This window comes from Etheostoma cragini, chromosome 17 (genome assembly GCF_013103735.1).
Source record: "Etheostoma cragini isolate CJK2018 chromosome 17, CSU_Ecrag_1.0, whole genome shotgun sequence".
NCBI classification, from domain to species: domain Eukaryota; kingdom Metazoa; phylum Chordata; class Actinopteri; order Perciformes; family Percidae; genus Etheostoma; species Etheostoma cragini.
The window spans coordinates 12,621,884-12,644,194 of record NC_048423.1 but is presented as its reverse complement, the minus strand read 5'-3'; the positions used below and the strand labels follow the sequence as shown (position 1 = coordinate 12,644,194).

The following is a 22,311-nucleotide window of genomic DNA, read 5'->3' as shown; positions in this document are numbered from 1 at the left end:
CCCCCCCCCCCCCCCCCCCCCCCTCCCAGTGAATTCAAGCGGCTTTGGCAACCACGCCCCAGCTGATTTTGATGATGGATTTCTACGCAGAAAACAGCGCAGAAACAGAACAACATTTACTTTGCAACAGGTAATTATTTTCCAGGACAAACATATCCCGAATAAGAAATATATGGAACTTCATAAGGGACACAGGGATAAGGCACATATAAAAAAGTAGGAATAGAATAAAATACTTGGAAAAGTTTGGCAGAGAGTTGTGCTTTTCCGGATCATAGAAGAAATATCACAAAAACATAAAAAAAAAATTTAACTAATTATAGTTTCATGCGATAACAACCTAAAAGAAAAAAAACATCGCTTCACACAAGAAAATAAAAATAGGCAAGAAGATTAGGAAACCTCTCAAATTCAAGATCTCTCCTTTTGAATATTGCGCATGGACATATAGCCCTCTCAGGCAATTTGATGTTAGTAATTGATGTAATATTTACGCCTATTTAAGGCTACTTTTTCCTTTTTTGGTCTTATATAGTCTGTTATCCCTGCCAATTGTATGTGTGAGTACATTTTAATCAGCATAGATATGATGATGATAAGAAGAGAAATAATGAAATAAACAAAAACCTAAATAAGAAGAAAAGTACAAATAGCCTACATGAAGAGAAAATAAACTTTTTTAAAGTAGGCCTATAACTGGTGCCTTGTGTCCGTGCAGTTGGAGGCGTTGGAGGCCGTCTTCGCCCAGACTCACTACCCGGACGTGTTCACCCGGGAGGAGCTGGCCATGAAGATCAACCTGACCGAGGCCAGGGTGCAGGTAGGCTGCAGCAGCGTTCGGTGTCCTGGGCACGTTTGACCATGCGAGAGAGGGTAAATTAAGACACTCTGTCATTCCGGCGATGCACTTTAATAACATCAACATAATGGTGAATATTAGATTAGCTTGATTAATCGGTCATTCATAATTAACCAGCGATAATGTTCCTCGCTAATTTGTCCGCGTCTCAAAGGTAGGGATACATCAGCCGTGCAATCCTTTTCCAGTTTTCGCAGACAGTAAGCGATGTATGCTTTAAAAGAGGGCAAAAGCCTTCAAAACTCTCTATTTCTCTCTCTTTCTCTCTCTTTCTCTGTCACACACACACACTCACACACACACACGCACCTTAAATTTGGCAATTTATATTCGGTCCTGCCCTGCACATATGCGCGGTTATAAACTTGGCCAGATGTAATTAAGTTATGTGTCCTGTATGTAATTTCCTGCATTCCAGATTTGCTTTTGGGTTTTGTTGTGCGCACAGATCTAATTGTGGGAAATATAATAGTTTGCTTTTTGTTCCCCAGGGTCATCTTACTATCGCTTAAACCCAATGGCGGGGTTGATAATGGAATCCAGCGCTGTAAATTAGGGATTGTAAACAAATTATTCCCCTCCTAATCCGATTACCACATTCCTATTATTAAATCTGAACATGAATCCACCGCAGTATGCAGGGATATTAAACTTACATTATTATTAGAAAATAAATTTCCTTTCTGTTGTAGTGTTATTGCCCCCCTTTTTGTAAAGTGTCAATGGGCCTCCCCCGCATTAAGAGCACGCTGCAAATTGAGATTAATGGAGCAATTATAGCCCATTCAGAAACGGGTGTGTGTGTGGGGGGGGCGCGACTTCTAGCTGGAAGGTGCAAGGGTGAGATAAGTCCATTGGTTGCATTGTTGTCCTGCCACCAACATGTTGTCCTTTCTTTATGCCGAATGAATGCATGTGTTTTGTTGGCTGTTGACATCATTTATACCTCTGGTACAATGGGAGGAATGCAGAGCACATGCACACCGACTCTAACCTCCATTCACACATCATGATTAATGCCTGCTAGAACCAAGTCCTAATCGAATCTGATGTTGTCAAACAATCACTAAATAGGGAAATAAACGACTTCATCATAGCTGCCTCTCTCTCTCGGGCAGCACAACTGTCAGTGGGAAGTCATTAAAATATGATAATGAAAAATTGCTCAATTAAATGTTGTTATAGGCAGCGACCTTCATTCGATTAAGACACCAGAACTTGGTTATATGTTCTCAGCTGTATGGATAGTGATTTTTTTTGGGGATAAGTTGGGTACTTCGGGAAATTACAGCGCTGTTGTGACACCTTTAAACACCTCTTGATATACAAAGGAAATCAAAGCAAATAGAGCATTTGCTTAAACTTTGGTAGACTTCTTAACAAGATGGAAAAATATAATATGTTTGCTTTAAATGTGCATTTGTTTGTCTGTGAAATACCAAAAGACAATGCAAATGGTGATGAAGTTGGTAAAAAACAACTTGCCATTGATATAAAGCTGAATTCAATCAAATAAAATAAATAGATGAAAACTGCCAAATGCAGTCGTTTTCCAGTTTTTATTGGTGATTTTATTCAATTGTCTTCCCTTTCATTTTTTTTTTTTGATGCAGGTTTGGTTTCAGAACCGTAGAGCAAAGTGGAGGAAGACGGAGCGAGGGAGCGCAGACCCTGAAGGAGGAAAAGAGCAGATGAGGGATGGCAGTCCTCCATCTCGCAACATCAACTCTCAGTCCCCAGTGGACCACAGCAGAAAGCAGAAAGAACCACTGGAGATGCAGCAGAGGTGAGAAAAAAGACAGATAGAGGATTGTTGTAGCTGCTGTTGTTGTGAAACCGTCTCCCATTGGAAGCAAAAAGGTGGCTGGTACAGATTTGCAGACTGGTGGATCCCGGTGATGAAAATACATAAGAGGCCGTTAATAATGACAGCCATCTAGATCAATTCTCTAAATTAAACAATGTCTTTTATAAAATATTCCAGGTGAATGGACTATGAAATGATCAAAGCCATCAGCTCTTAGTGGACATTTTAGTTAGAAAAAAGTTTCACAATCGTTGTATAGAAATAAATGTATTAAAAAATGTGTCCAGTTAACTTTAACTTCTATGATTACAGTTTGTCTGTTTTCTCCAGTATCAACAGGACAGTGGGTCCAAGTGGTCCGTTCTTCCCATCCTGTATACCAGGCACACTCCTCAACTCTGCCACCTACGCCCAGGCCCTCTCACAGGTCGCCACACTGAAAGGTAAATAGGATTCTCATGAATGTGATAATAAAGATGGTGATAATGATGATGTGGTGATGAACAACTGGTTTTAAGTAGTCTCACCACTAGTCCCACTTCTACTATTTTTTCAGGGAATGGCTTGTGTTCCTGCTGTGTTTCTGACCCCATGGGCTTGTCCTTCCTGCCGCCCTACGGTTGTCAGGGAAACCGCACAGCCAGTGTGGCCGCCTTGCGCATGAAGGCTCGTGAGCATTCTGAGGCTGTGCTGCAGTCTGCCAACCTGCTCGGTGGGCCCGGCGTGGGAGTCCTGTCTGGAGCCGGCATGGGCGCAGCTGGGGTGGTGAGGCCGACGGTGGGACCCGCCATGGAGGTGCCCGTCACTTTGGGAAGAGGGGGAGACAGCTCCAGTCCTAGCACGGTCACCAAGGTCCCAGCCCTGGGCAGCAGTCCTGACAAACACCCTCACTGCTCCAAGGAACCACTGGAGAAAAAGTGAAGTGCTGGACAAAAAAAATGGATGTACTGATACTCTAAATCTGTGTGATCGTGCCTGTTATTACTACTCCACTCTACTCTGGTCCTACGAGCACCTAAGCACAAATACTGACTGACTCAAGCAACAGCCGGGAAAAGACTTTGCTGATATCACATTGTATGGATGCAAAGATTACAATATTTATTTGACAGTAAATTATTGTTGTTTGTGAGAAATGCTGAATATCTGGGGCCTTGTTGTCCCCGTAGAAGCACAAGTGTTGTTTGGGATCTTCACGCACTCTTGGACTCTATTTGATGGACTAAGATAGATACAACATGTGTGCAACAAAGACCTACTTGATAATGTGAATTTATGTAACCCTAATACAGTTCCTCTCATTTTCATAAAGACGACCGATGCTTACATTGTGAATGTTAATGCATGTAAACTGTAAGTGTACAACTGATGGCAGGACAGTGAGGCTTTTTGGAGGATTTTGGCAATATAATGTTTATGCCATCAGGTCATTAAAGGGGTCAAACAATCTCCTATTCTTTTGAGTTTAAAGTGAACATGCACTTTAATATTTATCAGCCATTTTCAGTGTAAATGTGTACATGTGCCAGAATACAGTATGTTTATGTGTGAACCCCGGGCAGGCTGAAGCGGACCCAGTGACAGAGCGGTAGTTGTCCCTTCCACTCTGTTAGCACATCTGTAGAGCCAGTAGACAGGGAACACACTAGTCCTGTTGTGACATGTTCTTTAAAACAATTAAAGATGTAGTTGCTCATGTTCCTCTCCTGTTGCCTCGCGCTCCAGCCATCTGTTCTGATACATTATTTATCAGTTTCCCTTAAAGCCGGGAGAGGAGAGCAATTGTGACTCTTATTATTTATTTACTTTTAGTAACACTCACCCTCTTCCTCTTCCTTTTCCTCTCCCTGAGCATTTTTTAATAAACCCTATTAAACATGATACATGCTATTTATTAATGTTGAATTGACCTTTTTTAAATATCATCTCTCATCACCTCAGGGCTCTTCATACAGTAGTTTATCACAGGCAATACATGTGTGGATTTATTATTCCTAAATATCTCTCCTCACTCAAATGGCTCTTGAATAAAGGATCAGCTGATCAGATTGAGAATACTTAACCGCAGAGCACACAACCAGTAGTTGGGCTGATTCAATTTGCGTCCTTGAGGATTTTCAGGAAATTGCTTTTGATAGTCAATAACACAATTAAGTAAACTACCCACACATTATGATGAATAATTGATAAGAAATTATGTATTACCATGAAGTACTGGTTCAATAATTGATGAGGTGACACCCTGGTGACATAGAAGAGGGAGATAATGTCAGACGTCGTACCAGGTTGTACACGGAGTACAGATCATTCACATCCTCTTTTTTTACACCATAATATGTGCATGTTGTAAGCATTCTACAAATATTTCAATAAAGTGACATTTTCACTGACCATGAGTCACTTTCTTGTGACATTAACATATTTTTAAATTTGATGGAATTTTATGTTATTGGGACACCATATTTCCCTTCAAACACGCACGCACGCGTGCACACACACACACACACACACACACACACACACACACACACACCATCCATACAAATACATTTCCACTTTTGAGACAAAAATGTCAAAATGCAGTTGAAATCAATTTTCAAAATCAAAACTTATGGCCTATTTTGTCACTTATCTGGTATCATAATATCATTTAGCAAGTACTCTTGTTGTGTCAATTCATGTCACTAATAATATGACCAAAAATCATGTCCTAATATAATGATTTTGCTTAAAGAGAGCTCCAGAGCAAAGATGCTAAGCCCCCTGACATGGCAGCTCATGATAACACAATATATCCTTATACAAATCAGCTTTTTCCCCCAAAAATGTACCAATATGGATGACGGAATCCAGCCAACTCAGACAAAAGACGTGAAAAACACATTCAATCTCTCCAAAATTGAATACAGTAGTTGTGGAATTTAATCATTAGCAAAAACAAAGGATGCTGAAGTTATAATGGCTCCGATCATCATTAAGTCTGCATGGTGCCCATAATTCACTGCTTTAATATTTTATAAACAAGTCAAGTTGGTGTTGACATTCAGCTGTGCATGTGGCATCATTGATAATTTTCTGTCACCTAAAAAAAGTCCCAAGGCGGTTTTGTGGAGCATTGTTATATCAAATTAGCTGGAGAGCGGCCAGAAAACCAGACAAACATGGTGAATATGGGGGACAGCAGTTGAACTCTGTTCTTACAGTGCAGTTAATGGGCTTCTTTTGTTGCAGTAATGAAATATTTTGCACGGATGTGTGGAAATATGTCCTGAAACAGGGAGACGTACACATGCATCCATCCACAGACAATATGAGGAACACTAAAAAAGACAGTTTGCTTAAGAAAGACTGGCCCATCCATACAATTCTTTTGCTTGACATTGGGTGCAACACCTAAATTTGACTATTCAAGGACCCATTTTCCAAATTCAGACATCCTGTAAAATGCATGGAGAGCCGGCCCACTGAAGAGCCAAAAACAGCACACTATCTTCTCTGCTTTACATTCCTGCAACAGCCCTGATCAATAACTCAATCAATTAGAATCAATTAAGCTCATTTTTGAATGGAGATAATACAAACAAAGCATATCTTAATGCAGCAAGTAATGTGCCTGTCTGCTCTCTGCCACACAAGCCCAGCTCCGCTCCTCCTTACTCCCCTTACTCAGCACAGGGAAGAGCATCCTCAGCGTTTATGATCAATGCTTACATTCCTCAGTACAACACAACTATGTAAAGCAAAGTTGGAGAGTTGCACTGTGCAAACACTGAGGAAAAATAGTCAAAATCTCAGTACAGACCAAATGTCATGCACGTCGGTTCTTAGTCTGTCCACTAGAGGAATGTAGTGAGCAGGAAACTTGTCCAGAATCCACAACAGCCTTTACTTGAATCTTCAGTGGGACATCTGAGCATTTTGGATGAACACACACACAGTGTTTTTTTGCTGAGGGACATATTGTACATTAAATTATATTAATCAAAAACATGTTTAAAGTGCTGAGTACTGAAAACCTTAAAGTAGCAAAACAAGATGACAAAGCAGGAAGTTGCAAATGTAGGATGACAATGTTTCAGATCTGTGAAGCTGATTCCCTCGACTACATGGAGGAAATCCATGGATGTTACTGATTGACAAAGAGTCCAGTGTGGAGAGAAAAGTAGTGGATGAGATTAGCGTGTGGGTGGAGGTTCTTTGGAGGGGAAGAAAGAGATTAGTTAAAAAGGGATTATCTCAGCCTTTCCCAAAGTTTAGTGAGCTGTATGCAAAACCGTGTGTGTGTGTGTGTGTGTGTGTGTGTGTGTGTTTGGGTGTTTGTGGAGGGGTGAGAATCCATTAAGGCCCATGTGTGTGTGTCCATCATTCCGCCAGGCTGGCCCTGCACCAGCCACGAATCCCAGGGAACTATCTGCTACAGCAATCTCCTATTATAGCAGCAGGCTGTTCTTCTGCCTCATGACCTTTTTGGCTGGGGTTGGGTGGGGGTGGGAAGTGAAGATTAAGCCATTGAGATTACATTTCCGTAGTTGAAGTATTGTATTAAGTGATTATAAAATTCTGAAATTCTGCTTCTCTCATTTGGTCTTATAGTCAACAGAAGGCTTTGTCAAGTGTAAGGTGATGATAGCAGGTGGGCAGTGACCAGATACACTTGCTGACACTCCATATAGTATCCGTTTAACGAAGAGGGTGGCACTCTAGTGTGAGGAAAAATTGTTATTTATATCTCCCAGAGGGGCACCTCAAACTACAGTCCCCCCTTCACCCACCTACCCAACAACCACAATAATAACACAGGGAATAAGTTTTTTTTCCTGGTTTAGACCCTACAACCTTTTCAGTGAGTTGTGACAGTTGTAACTCACTTTGTGTAAGTTAGCTCTCGCTGCTGACAACCAACAGTTAGCTGTCCAGATTTATAAATAGTTGCAAGGCTGTTTGTTTCATCCGTCTGACACTCGACACCAAATGATCTCACAGATCTGCATGCTAACTCAAGCCCTCATTCTGTCCCCCCATGGTGGACACTCTCTCTGGGACAACTCTTCTATTTCTGTCTGGTCTCCAGCCCCGGGTCCCGCTGCCTGCCTCTGCTCAGATGCTCAAAGACTTGACTGTGGACCACATAGAGGTTTTTGCTTTGGATTGTTGTCAACAGAACTAGTCAGAACTACCAGAGAGGTCTTGTGTTAGGTGAAAGGGCAGAATCAGATCACCAAGGCCTTTTTGGAGGGGCCTGTTGAGGAGATAACAACAGGGCCCGAATTATGGATTATAAAACTGAAAGGTAAGCCAAAAGCTAGCTCTACATTCTTGTTCATATTAATGTAGGGACACCTACATTTTTTTATATAAAAGCCTTGGAGAAAAATTTAAAAAAATAGATAAATTCAACTTCCCACTCATGCATGCATTGTCATTTACAGCCACTTTAAATGAGAGTGAGTGAGAGTGGGCATTTTCATGCAGATGAACAAATGAAAACACATCCCTGCTTTAAATTAAAAAAACAAAAGATCTCCAAAAGAAAACACACAATTACTTACTAAAGGTATTGACTGAGAGAATTTTATTTTATTCCACTGACAGCTGCTCACACTGACAAACATTTAGTCATATCCTTTCTGCACTCAGATTTGCTGCTGAGCAGTCTACGTTTCAACCACAGTCCCTCTGAAAACGAGGCCTCTTTGGTGTCAGGTTTTACAGTTAGATTCACGTCACTGGACAGGACAGAAATAAACCTGCCAGTGGCAAGAATTAACAGAAATCCCCCTGACAATTTGACTTTGATTTATGAGAAAAATTGCTCAAATTAGGGACAGGTACCACAACTGTGCATGATTTTCTAATGCTTTTAGTGAGTTAAATATGTGGTCAACATATTGTTAATGCTTACCATGAATTAAAAGAAGAAAAAGTGAGTGTGATTATCTAGAAGACATGCCCTCGCCTAAGCTACTGTTGTTTTCTGCTTCACAAGAACGGTGTTGAATGACATTTTTAGACTTTCTTTAATTTTTGCAACGGTTGTATTTGATAGTGACTTAGCCGTGCAGGACAGCAGTGCCGTGTGCTGTTTCGTAGATGCATATGAGATGGCTAGCTTCCAGGTCAGAAGATATTAATGAACTACTGGATATTCTAAACGAGGTGACGGTTGCCTGGCAGTTGCAGTAAATTTAACCAGAATACATGACGTTACCTTGTTTAAAGGGAGAGGGACTATGCACTAAGAAGGCTATAAGGGCACAAAACATATTTTATTACTGAGATATTATGAGCATTATATTTAATCTTTACACTTATTTATTAATGCTTTGCATCCTATAATTTAAAAGTTTAAATCCAGTTGATTACGAGTACAGTTTTGAAGGCCCCCACAAGCACTGCAAAATGGCCAGCTTACAGGTGATGACTGGGAGTAACGTTAACACAAACGAACGTACTCCAATAATGGTTTTATACATTATATGCTTTTTATATTGTAAATTGGCAATTTTGGTAAGGTAATGTCTTTAAGTTAAAAACAGTTGGTTATTAATAAATTAAATGTCAAATTGAAACATTTTATATCTCATATTATGTATTTATACCAGCAATAAATGTTGTAATTTTAACCCTGTATTAAAACCAAAGGGGTTACAGTTGACCGTAAACAGGAATCTTTCTCTCAAACAGAGACTTAAACAGCTTGATGGCAGTCTAACTTGCTGGTCTAACGTGTCTAATCTCTCAGCAATATTAATACATTGATATTGTCACATTTTATTAGTTATTAGTTAGTTCCAATCTTTGATAATTGTTAAACCAACGCTTAATTCAAGGGATTTAAGACACGCATTAAAAAATGTATGTGTGTGTGTGTGTGTGTGTGTGTATGTGTGTGTGCGTGAGTGCGTGACTGCATGCATGCATGTGTGTGGTCCTCTTAGTTTGTGTGGATGTTTCGTGCTTTCCCGAGACAACTCACGTGAGGCTGTCTTTACTGTGCCTAGCAACAGTGTAGTTTTATTCACAACATGTCTCTGAAGGTCATAGTGATCGAGTAGTTGGATTTACAGGGCTGTTTTGAGAGGCACATACAGTACATTGTTGCCTAATGCAAAGGGGAAAAAAGTTTCTTTTCACTGCCGGCCATCACAAAATAAGCACCACAACAAAAACTTTTAAAATGTTCTAATAATATGTTTATATCAGGCTTTGGATCAAGGTTGAAATACATGACACACATAATGCAAACACAATTATAAAACTCTTTCTTTTAAGATGAATTGTTATGTAAGTGCCGATTCAGGTTCAGGCTAATTCTCCTTTCTTTTCTCCTGTAGGAAAATAAATATATCCAGGATTTTATTGGACAGAGGCCAACTAAAAAGCACAATGCCTTAGGAGCTACTAGCTGTAGAAAATCCAGTCTAAGGGGCCCCAAACTCTGGGTCCTGTAGCTCCATCAGCAGGCAGAGTACATCATTTTGAGGTCTGTGTTTGCATGAATGACTGAACAACTGAAGACAGCGCTCTTTGCTTGTGACCTTGTATCATGACCTCAGTTGAGAAGCGCCGCTCAGGCCGAAAGAGTGGTGGGCATCGCAAGCACAGCGATGGAGGCTACAGTGACACCTCCAGTGGTGGGTCCTTTCTGGATGAGACTGACCGTGAGGTTAGCAATCTGACAGATCGAGCATTCAGGAGCCTCTGCATTGGGGATGAGGCTGTTTATAATGACTCAGACCTCTGTTCGTCTTCTCCCTGCACCCAGAGAGACAGGCAGCTTGCCTTTAGCCAGAGTGGGCAGGACAGAGACAGAGAGGACAGAGAGAGGGATGAACTCAAGAGAGCTGCACATGAGAGCTTCAGCATCAGGATGCAGCAGTATGGACCGGACTGGATCCATGGAGGAATGTATGAGGCTGAGATCCAGAGAGATCCACAATGGGACGGTTATGGGGAAAGGACACATGGGAGAGTTTCTGCCACATTCCAGCACTCCTTTGTGGAAACCTCTCAACAGGAGGAATCGTTGGGGAGAGAACAGCTGTCCTTTCTAGGCAATGGAGCCCCAGAGTTGAGTTTGCGACAACGCAGAAGCCGCTCTAGAGTTTCGTCTCTGATCAGAGCTTTTAACTCAGAAGGACAAAGGGATGGAGCAGGGAAGGATGGTCAACTCAGAGAGTGGAATGAAGAGACAAGCTGGGACAAATCAGCTTTGATGAGTATCCAAAGGGAACTCTCTGAGTTCTCTACATCTTACCAGCAAAACTTTAACAGTGGTCATTTCTCCTCAGCTTGCCCATTCTCCTCCCAAGACACCAGCTTCTACTCCTCTGAAGTAGCAGCAGTGGCTCACATGAATTCTGCATCATCTTTTATGAGATCTTCCCACAGTAAACACAACATGTTCACGCAGGTAAACTGTAACTCTAACTTCTTTATACACAGTGAGTATAGTCCCTTCAAGGTTTGGAGGGACCATAACAGGTTCCCCATCCAACAAGGAGAAGTCTCAGGGTTTATGCACTGTTCAGAACTCCCCAAATGGTATGACACACCAATGTACAGGGAGCTTTCGATGGAGGCCCAACCACAGGGTCCATACAGGTTTGAGGAGAGAGGTATGAGACACCAAAGGAATAACTTGGCACCTGTGGTTCCTTCAACTCTTCCCCGCTCCACCTCAATAACCACAATGCTGCAGAAAGCTTCAGCCGTAGAGAAACGCTGCGAGTCAGAGATGACAGGTCATTACCCTCACAGGAAGTGGACACAGAGCCTGGGAACTAACAGGTTCCCATCGCAACGGCCATCAACTGCATCACCTACCAGTGAGATGTCTAGACGTGTCCAGGACACCATCAGTTCTGTCAAAGCCCTCCAGAAAAAAATTAAAATGATGACAGAAAAAAATACAACAGGGATGATGGCAAATCCACAAGAAGTATTTTGTAGCAATGATAATTTAATTCCCTTTGGAAATGGTGCAGAAACACTGTCACCAAACGTTGTCAGCTGTAACACAAGCACGACTCCCTTCAACATCAGCCAACTGCTCACACCTTTAGTACAAGCACATCAAGAAACAGAGACATCAGAGGTCGGGCAGTATGCAGTTTCCCCTCAACCTGTGGAACATCCTCCAGTGCGGGCTGAAAGCCGGGGAACCACTCCTGATGTTAGGATGTGCAGCTACAAATCCAGAGCCACAAGCCTACTCTTCAATCTCAAAGACAACAGGAAAAGAGTAAAAAGCACCTACAGCCCTGCCAAATTCAAAGGCTTGGAGACACTGGAAAAAGGCGTACATCACTCCATTCAGGAGCCTAGAGACATTGTGATAGACATCCCTGATTATCCAGATCTAGACTTTCAATTTCTTCAGGTAGAGGAAACCAGCAGGGCAAATACTGCCTTGCGTCAATATGTAAACCAGTCTCATAGCCCTGGATTGTCACTTACATCACCAAATTCTCAACCTGCACATACAGGTCAACACCCTTTAAGTGATTACCAGACAGCTCCGCTACAAAGTCATATGGTTCCTCACTCTGGGTTCACTGGCTTCCTACCTGAAAATTTCACTAGCAATCAGCTGGCTAATGGGCAGCATCTCCATGAAGACTTATTGTCATTTACTCCCTACAAGCAAGGAGGAGATGTACACAGGCTACAGGAAGATAACATATCCTATATATCTACAGAAACACATGGGATAAATGCTGACAACAATCAACCCAGAGAATATTTAATAAGTAAGGCAAATGCTGAGCAACATTTTAATGAAACAGTGGGAGGGGAATTCACAAAGACAGATACATATCAGCAGCTCTTAGAAAACAAACATGATTATAGTAATGTGTCCTCACAGGATAGGTGGAGACAGACAAACAGCCAAGACACAGAAAGTCTCAGTCTGAAAGCAGTCTCTCCATGGAAACAAGAGATTACTGCTTCAGTGGAAAAAGACCAACATGCACAGGCTTACCAAAGAGCAGCTGTGATAAAGGAGGAACTAAATTCACCAAGAGACAAATACAGAGAAACAAACCAACCAAGTATAAATAAAGAACTCGAGAAAATAGAGTTGAGGGAGAGTTTGGGTATTGGAACATCTTCTCACAAAAATGCTGGGTTGGTCAACACTAACATTTCAAACCAACAACAACAAAATGCTCCATTTAGTAATTGCACTGTAGAAAATCCAACATATTATGGACAACAGCAACCTGGAGCTCTGAAGTATAACAATAAGGAAAATGAAATGAAAGACCATTATTTGACACAGAATTATAACAGATATAGTGATCAAGAATTCAGAAACCAACACACATTGTATTCTAACAATGACAAAAGAATACTCACGCAAGAAGCAGTTCAGAGAAAACAATACATGTCAATTCAACAGGCGTTTGAAATGCAAAGTCGCCAGCCAATAGAAGCTAAAACACAGTTTGAACAGAATGTGCAGAAAACGTCATTACATAACTCTGACAATGCATCTGCCACCACAGTAGCAAACCAGGTAAAAGACAGAAAGGTTGTTGAGGTCAAGGCGGAACAGCTCATGGCAAATCTTGTAAAAGCACAACACACCCAAGCAGAGCTGGCAAAGGCTCAGCACTGGGCTCAAGTGGAGCAGCCCAAAGCAGAGTCTGCTAGGTTAAATTTAGCAGGGCAGACTGGTTCAGACAAAGTCAAAGCAGAAGAGGCCAAAGCAGAATTAACAGAGTACCAGAGAGTAAACCAAGCCAAAGCAGAACATATTAAAGAGGATAAGAGAAAAGAGGAACAGTCCAGAGGAAAACAACCAGAGCGTGCAAGAGAGGAACAGATAAAGGCAGCGCATTCTAGAGTACAAGTAACAGAAGAGCCTAGAAATACAACAGAGGAAGTAGGGGCCGAGCACTTGAGAGAGGAGCAGGGGGAGCAGGTCAAAGTAAAACAAGCTGAAGCAAAGAGACTAAAAGAAAAAAACATGAAAACTGAACTTGCAAAGGCCGAGCACGCAGGGCAGGATTGCTTGGAGCGAGCTAAACATGAACATCCCAGTAGAGAAAAAATCAACGCGGAAGGAATTGAGGAAGAATGGGTTAGAGCAGATCAAAATGAAAGGGATCAAGTGGAGGTCGACCAAATCAGAACAGAAAAGGTCAAATCAGAGCAGGCTGAAGCTGAGCATGCAAAAGCTAAGCAAGCTAAACTAGAGCACATACAAGAGCAACAAACTAAAGCAGAACAAGAGAAGACTAACATAGCTGAAGTGGAAAAGGTCAAAGCAAACCATAATCAAGTTGAGGATTATAACCAAGAGAAAGTTGAGGACGATTCAATTCAAGCGGGTCGAGTAAATGCAGAGCAACCTGTAACACAGATAATTAAAGCCAAAGACAGAAAGACAGAGCTAGTAAAGTTGGAACAAACCAAAGTGGAGCTAGCTAAAGCAGAACTAACAAAAACAGAGAACATGCCGGATAGGTTAGCTAAACCTGCAACAAAACTAATAGTGACACAACAGGTAGAAAATGAGCCAGATAAACTTGAACACGTTAAGACAGAGTTAGCAAAAGCTAAAGCAGAATTGGCTAAAATAAAGGAAAAAATGAGAGGTGAGCAAAAAGAGAAAGTCAGAAACAGAGTTCTCACAAATGAAGATGGGATTAAGACAGACGTTCCTTTGACGGGAAATATCAATGAAAAGGAAGAGCACAAAGACCAAGAACAGGCAACAGAAATGCGTAAACAAGGGGAAGACTCAGTTGTTGTCAGCAGGCAGAATTCAGATCAAGTTAGTAGAGGGGCAGAGTATGAGCGACTCAGAGAGAAATATGGTTTTATTGATTCAAACTCACCAAACAGAAACAAAGTGTCAAATGATGCCAATGAAACATCAGCTTTATCTCTTGACACATTTGAGACAACGAATAGTGAGAAATCTGAAGGTAATTCTAGTCCTACAAGCAGAGTTGCAAGAGATAACACAGAAAATAAGCAGGGATTGGGCAGTTTCAAACCCTTTGAGTTGACAGAGAGTCAGTATGTTTACAGTGAGTCATCAAAAGAATTCAAACTTTCTGATAGTAATTATTTTTCCATCAATGTAGATGAAAGAGAAAAGAGTGACACTGTTTCTGATAAAGTGAAGGATGACAGTGTTGAAAAGTTTGACCCTCTGAAACAAACTGATATTTCACATCAAAGAGATTCCGATTTAGCTAAACCGCTCCCCCTTGTAAGAAAACCCAGGTCATCTGAGCACAGTTTAGGTCCAGGTAAAGATACGATTTATACCCCTCAAAGAGCACTGTTCCATAAAGAGAGAGCTCAGACGAAGCAGGAGATTCTGACTTCAAAGATAAAAGCTCATGCTGAAAAAGAGATTTCAGCTATTAAAGAAAAGGGTTTTGCTGTACGAGATGGGTTTACATCCAAAAATTCTAACAAGCATTCAGCAGGTAATAATATACGACAGAGGCCACCATCGCAAGGAGTGTCTAAAAAGCATGAAAGCACAATGGCCAGTAATATTCCATTAAAGCACCAGATGGAGCCTTTAGGAATACAGATGGAACCAGGGAAGTTCGTTCCACTTTCCAGCTCTGCAACAATACCAGTTAAGTCTGCAGCAACCACCAGTCAGGTTCATTCACAGAAACAACTTCACAAAGAACCATTGAAGAGCAATGACAATCTGCCAAAACCCAGAGAAGCAAAACAGACAACAGAAAGTTTTACTAGGAGCACAGATGACGGCTTGGTAGAAAATCAAAAGAAAGAGAATCAATTCAATTCAATTGAAATTGAATCACGTACACAAAGTAAAGAGAAGGCAATCAAAAACAAGCCGGAAACAAAGGAAGCAGACAAAGGAACAATATTTGGAAAACAGAAAGAGGGACTTAAAGACAACCTTGTCGTAGACACTGACCATCTCAACAAAAAGAAACAGGATTGTCCACAAACTACAGCTCTGGTCGCAGCGGAAAGCTCCAAAGCTGTGCCAATAGAGAAGACTGAGAGTAAACATGAAGTAGTTCCTGAGGACTCAGCACCTTCACTAAGTCTTGCCTTGGGTCAGAATGAGACCACTGTGGCTAAGGACAAATTGCAGATTATGGGAATATTTGTAACTGTGCGAGAAAGAAAGCCCTCTGTGGACAATGGTCAGAGGAATAACAACACTGAAGAGCAAATGATTGTTAAAGAGAAAGAGTGCAGTAGTTCAGAGCTAGATGAATGTCATCCCAGCTCAGGTCTGGAAGTAGGTAAAGGAAATACATCTTCAAAGGAAGTCAGCCTGGTAAAGCTAAATTATGAAGTTGTACAGAACACTCACCCTACAGTAATAGAAGATAAAACTAAAGTTGGTTTGAATAACTATCCTGAAAACATGCAAGAAATTTCAACCCTAGAGACAAGACGGAACAATGTGTCTGAGAATGTCACTGTGAAAAGGACTAATCTTCAACAGGAGAATTCTTCTATAAATGTAAGACCGCAAATGATAACACAACTCAAAGAACCATTGGCTGAAAAAAGTGTGCCTTGCACAAATAAAGAGTTGGCTGAAACAAATCCGCTTCTCTATAACCAAGGCATAATAGCAAATGAAACAAAAGACAACACAAATGAAATACTAGAAGAAAACTCAGTAAGAATCATAAAGAAAGTTGAAGTAAAGAGTAATACCGAAGAGAAAAATCCACAAAAAAGTCAGACATCACATGCCAATGAGAACTGCATAGCCAAAGTGGTGAACACAGCAATCGGCGACACAAATGATTCAAACAGAGCTGATGCTGTCCATCCATCCAAATGCAGGGACATAGATAGTAAGAGTACACCCGCAGAAGAAAGGAGATGTGACTCAACACCATCAAAGCCATTCAACAAAGTCATTCCATCTAACCATTTAACTGAGAATGAAAATGCTCATGCATCTCCACAACACTGGTATAAAGAGACTCACATTGCAGAAAATAATCAATTGGATGATGATTTGCATATAGGCAGCATTGCCATCAGAGTTGTGCCAGCAGTAACTCAGAACGACAACCTGAAAATGGCAGGAAAACATGTCAACATCACCACTGTCCCGTCTGATGTAGCTTCAGCTACTGAACAAAATCAAGATGCATCATCTAGTCTTGAAAAAAAAGTGAACACTTTTAACAATGAAGACAGAATCAAAGACCTCAATCCAGCATGTAGTGGAAAGCAAACGGAGGACAATTTGGAAGACAAATTTGGAGTACAATGTGATGTGTCCAATGTGAAAAAACTGTCCAAATCACAAAAATTCAGTAATCAACAGAACAGCACAAACACCACCAGTGAGAATACTCAAGCTAAAAATGGAAAGCCTGAAAAGGTAAATAAAAGCGGGAAATCAGTGGATGAATCAACAATAAGACCAATGGTGGGAGACTACTTTCAAGTGCAAGGGGTCGGAGAAACAAATAATAAATCATACAATCCTACTAATGCTGGAGAAACGTCAAATGCTGTTTCAAAGGGAAGGGAGATTCCTGCATTATTATCAAACAAGGCAAATATCAGTAATGAATCTCACAATGAAGGAAAAAATCTAGTATTTGTTCTGGATGAAAGTAAAAGGAAATCAAGTTCAGAAAGAGTTCAAGATGAGAACATGAAAAAGAAAAACAGGGAACCAGATGAGAACCTGGCTTCAAAACCCAGGGATGGTCCCACAGAGGGTCAGCGTAACAAAAATGAGACAGAGGCTGGTCAAGCTGTTCATATCAGAAAACATCGTACAGAGAACCAGTCCAGTTTAACAGCAAGGGAAGCACAGATCTCAAGAAATTCACACTCAACACAGGAAAATACGGTTAAAGAAAAACCTGAAGTTAAACCAAAACCAAAAGAAAGAGTATCCACAATACCTGAGATATCAGCAATTGCAGACTATGCCAGGTTAAAGGTCATTGTTTCAGAAGAAGAGGCAAACAAAATTCAGGAATTTCGCCCCAACAAAAAGGAGGGATTTTTTCCACTAATACAAACTCGTCATAGCAGACGTCCAATGTTCACTGCTGACCTACAAGACCTCTCTGTAAAAAAGAAAAGTTTGCCAAATAGGACAGAGGTCAGCTCCAAAGTGAACAAAGAGCCCAAACCCTTAGTGTTTCCCATTACTGAGAGAGAACACCAGAGGACGGGGATGTTTAAGCTGGGAGACAAAGAACGACAAGAGAAAATGAGTTCAGATGCAAAAGCCAATGAAGGTGTATTAGACACTGGGTCAAAACATGCGCAACAGCTCAAAGCAAGTAACAAGTCACCATCAAGTCATCTTAAGAACCAGGGAAGTGAAGAACAAGTGACTGGAACTGATCCCCAAAGAGTTCAACAAGTAGAACAAAGTATTCATCAGCCAAACAATCCTCCTATGCAAGCAACAACCTCATCTTCATCGGTCAACAGGCCAAGAAGCACTTCTATGTCACAACACCCAAAGCCACTTGATAACTCCAATCCACATGAAAAACGTGTGGGACAAGTGTACAATATAGAGGAAAGCACCACAACTCTAAAAAAAGATGAGGAGATTGAAAATGCACCAGCTACAATTGGGGAAAAGAGAACAGATAAAATGAGGCAAGAAAGGCTTGCAACTCGGCATGAAGAAATCAAAACACAACATGAGAGTAGAGCAAAACAGTGTGAGGAAGAACAAGCTACTAGGATAGAAGAGGAGAAAAGAGCTGAAGAAATTAGAGTAAGACATATGATAGAGGAGAATAGAGCTTCTGTTGCTGAAGAAGAGAGGAGAGCTGCTCAGAGAGAAGAAGAGAGGAGAGCAAGAGAGCGGGAGGCCATTGCTATTAAGATCAAGGAGAAGCGGGAAAAACAGAGAGCAGCAGAAAGAAGGGTAGTGGAAGAAAGAGCTGCTCAAAAAGAAGAGGAGATGAAAGCAAATCAAAGAAAAGAAGAAGAGAGAATTAGAGAAATTGAGGAGAAGAGGAGAACACAAATTGAGGAGGAGTGTAAAGCAAAACTGAGAGAGGAGGAAGAGCGGATAAAAGTGAATGAGGAGAAGAGGAGGGTGAAACATATAGATGAGGAAAGAGCTGCACAAGAGGAGAGGCAGAGGAAAGCTGCTAAAGACGAGATGCAGAGGAGAGCTGCTGAAGCGGAGAAGAAGAGGAGAGCTGCTGAAGAGGAGAAGAAGAGGAGAGCTGCTGAAGAGGAGAAGCAGAGGAGAGCCAATGAAGAGGAGAAGAAGAGGAGAGATGCTGAAGAGGAGAAGCAGAGGAGAGCCAATGAAGAGGAGAAGCAGAGGATAGCTGCTGAAGAGGAGAAGCAGAGGAAAGCTGCCGAAGAGGAGAAGAAGAGGAGGGCTGCTCTAATTGAGGAGCAACGGCGAGCTAAACTGATTGAGGAGCAGAAGAAAGCAGAGCAGATTATTGAAGAGCTAAGGGAAGAAAGACATAAAAAGGAAGAATGGATGAGAACTCACAGAGCTGTTGAAAAAGACAAAACAATTGTAAAACACAGAGAAGAAAAGCAAGCCAAAGAGGAGAGAACCAGACTCCTTGAGGAGAGCCAAGCAGCACTGAAAGAGGAGGAGAAGAGAGTAGCACGAGAATGGATGCCGGCTCAAAGAGACGACGAGACCAGGGCTAAAACTAGAGGAGAAGAAAAGTTAGCAGCTCACAGAGAAAAGGAGAGAGCCACTCAGATGGAGGAGCAAAAAAGAGCAGCGCAGAGGATGGATGCTCTCCAGTACTATGCCATCACCTCAACAGAATCAGAAAGAAAACCCAGAGAAAGACAACCCTGCTCCCCTTTACCATCCCAACAAAGGCACAATCCATCAGGCCTTGGATCACCTGAGGACTCAGCAGCCCATACCAGGCCTTATAGGCCACATGCCCCTGCATCTCCAGCTCCATCTCTGCCCCGCTCCAACACCCCCTCTCCTGCTCTGGGAGTCAAGCCCTCAATGTTCAGGGTGAAGGATAACACCGTCAGAGGTTCCTCTTTCAAGTCGGTCAAACCACGCCTCCATAAGAACTTTGGAGAGGATTTCCGAGTGGGTTCGCCGATGGAGAGGAGGTCAGAGAGAAGAGAGGAAGAGCAAGAAATAACGAGACACAGTGCTGGAACTCCTGTCTATCCGGACACAGGGTTCAACAGACTAGCTGCCATCAAAGAATCCTCCACTTTTCAGCCAGCATATTCATCACAGGATTACTCAGCCCTTCTCCCACAACACAGGCCTTACTCCAGGAGGAGCATCGCTCTGGATGAAGATGACTCCCGTTCACTCATCAGCAACATGTCAGAGGATGTAGAGAGTTATGCCACCAGTGCAGCAGACCTGGCAGACATACGAGGCCTATATGATGGAGAGAGGCCAGAATCAGCCTGTAGCTTTAGCAGTGATGTCTCCCGTTCTTTGGGAAAGCCTCCAACTGTTCCCCCAAAGAGTGAGAAAGCCTTGCGCAGAGCCAAAAGGTTGACTACTCGGAGAATCAATAAGGAGTTGTCCAAAGCTGCAGCAGACAGCCCTGATGGAGTTCAGAACCCTCTTCAAGAATCATCCAATGTTACTTCCTCCTCCTCCAATGAGGTACGCTCTTCCAGCCGCCACGCCATGGCTTCCTCCCATTTTTCCTCACCTGTCTCCCTCGCTCATGCTCCAACATTGGGGTCTAGCTTGCTTTCTTCACACACAGAGCACAAATCTTCTCGCAGCTTCTCCTATGCTTCCCCTCATGCCACTGGTCCTATCTCTATCCCAGTTGCTTCACCTCATGCTACTACCCCTGTTTCCCTCCCCGTTGCCACGCCAAATGCTACTGGGCCTGCTTCCCACACTGCTGCTCCTGAGACAATTGCTCATGTTTCCTCTTCTCCTACTCTCCATAATGCCAACCACCCAGCTCCAGTGACACAGTACCATGTTGAGTCAAGCTATCCCCAGTCTTACCCACTAACCCAGCGTAAGGTGTTGCAAGACCTCGGCTCTGGCCAGTATTTTGTTGTGGACGTGCCTGTTCAAGTGAAAAAGAAGACTTTCATTGACCCGGAGACGGGAAAATATGTCCAGCTGAATGTTCGCGAGTCGGGCCACAGCACCTCCAGAACCCAGCCCCAGCAGACGTACCCACAACCTCAGCTCCAACCCCAAATGATGGTCAAGTTTCAACAACCGCCCCAGGCCTCCCCAGCTGGCAAGCCTTATGTGCTTCATCAGGCCAACCAAAGTTACGCCCAAGACTACCAACCTCTGGCTATCAACTCTGGGCCCCGCAACAGGTCATCAGCCCCTGTGACTCTCCACCAGGACCAACAGCCTGTCAGGGAGAGCCACAGCTATGGTTATCCACCCCCTGAAATGGGACAGAACTCAGAAGGGCATCGCTACAGCCCAGAAAAGACTCCATACATGGACACAGTTAATGATAAAGACAAAACACATAACACCATTTACAGCACACATGCCCCACATGAGGCATCCCCAGAGGGTGAAACAAACAGCCAGCTTGCAGGAAGCTCAGTTTGTGAAAATGATAACTCAGCCCACTCACAATGTCAGCCCCGTGATATAATAACTATGAGTGAACTGGAGGACTTTATGGAGGTGTCTGACTGGTGAGAACAAAGAACGGTAGCTTTTACTCAGCAGGGGTAGCTAAATTAAGTATTTTCATCAAATAAAGATCCATCCAACCAAAAACACAGAATGAATGAATCACAATATGCAGTATTTTAACTGTTTGTAAATGACTTTGTGGAAATAGTCCAAGAAAGGTTTTGGTTTGCAGTTTTTAAAGGGCCTTTGTGACGGGTTGTTAGATGGATGCTTTTGATTTTGGAGATTCACTGTTGAGCTATTTATTGTGTTACAGCAAAGTTCATTCCATTTGACTTTTGAATGTGAGAAGCTAATATGTTTTTTGTGTAAACTGTATGATCAGTATCCCATTGCCTACTTAACCTAAAAGTATGTTATCACATACTGTATCAAACAAGACAGTGTGTCCACAGTGTTGAGTAGTTTTGAACACTGGCAGGCCTGCTTAAGTTTGCAATTTTTTTTGTTGTTGAAGAAATCGTACTTTTGGCATTTTGTGATGCATGAAACATTGTTAAACCCACAGTGTCAATTAAATATCTGCAGATGGTGTAAAGCATAGTTTGTGTATTCAACCAAGGTGTCAAAGTGAAAACATGGTTATGTGATTATTGCCATTTTGAAGGTTTATTTTCATACTGTAGTCCATTTTTAAAGTTGGAAGTGTGTGAGAATATTTCTGTGTTGCTGTGAAACTGAATTGTGTGTCATGGACTTACTCAGGCAATTACAACACACTTGATTCAAATAAATTATTTCTCACCACAATGACTGTCTTTCAAAATATCATTGTAAAGGTTATAAATAAACAAAAAGGAAAAATATTAGATTGCTGCTACAGGTTGATTTCATTTTACCACTCAGAAGACTATAATAACAATACAACATTACTGCCACTGTGATCATGTTCTCACTCTTGAAATGTACCCTGGGTCTAAATGACTCAAAATGAAGAGTCTTTCTTACTGAGTGTATAAGGCAATTATAAAGTGTTATTGAGAGAGCGCAGTGATATGTCCTGAGAGAGTTGATAAACACAAA

At 42.0% G+C, this 22,311-nt stretch overlaps 2 protein-coding genes across 2 annotated transcripts in view; both read left to right on the top strand.

The window, feature by feature from the left end:
• The window catches only part of drgx (dorsal root ganglia homeobox), a 6,003-nt gene extending 1,147 nt beyond the window's left edge, over positions 1 to 4,856 (top strand). Inside the window, exons 3-7 of the mRNA XM_034898014.1 lie at positions 30 to 130; positions 719 to 820; positions 2,473 to 2,645; positions 2,997 to 3,109; positions 3,223 to 4,856. Coding sequence (XP_034753905.1) covers positions 30 to 130; positions 719 to 820; positions 2,473 to 2,645; positions 2,997 to 3,109; positions 3,223 to 3,587 — 854 coding nt within the window. The 3' untranslated portion in view covers positions 3,588 to 4,856. The remainder of the gene's footprint in view (positions 1 to 29; positions 131 to 718; positions 821 to 2,472; positions 2,646 to 2,996; positions 3,110 to 3,222) is intronic.
• Positions 4,857 to 7,589: 2,733 nt separating this feature from the next.
• On the top strand, positions 7,590 to 22,094 carry LOC117960264. Its single transcript, XM_034898042.1, has 2 exons — positions 7,590 to 7,956; positions 10,001 to 22,094. The coding sequence occupies exon 2, from the start codon at positions 10,213 to 10,215 to the stop codon at positions 21,289 to 21,291; it is 11,079 nt and encodes a 3,692-aa protein (XP_034753933.1). The 5' UTR covers positions 7,590 to 7,956; positions 10,001 to 10,212; the 3' UTR covers positions 21,292 to 22,094.
• Positions 22,095 to 22,311: the final 217 nt, after the last annotated feature.

Coding starts and splice junctions, on each gene's coding strand:
- LOC117960264 (XM_034898042.1), top strand. CDS start 10,213: ATGACCTCAGTTGAGAAGCGCCGCTCAGGCCGAAAGAGTGGTGGGCAT.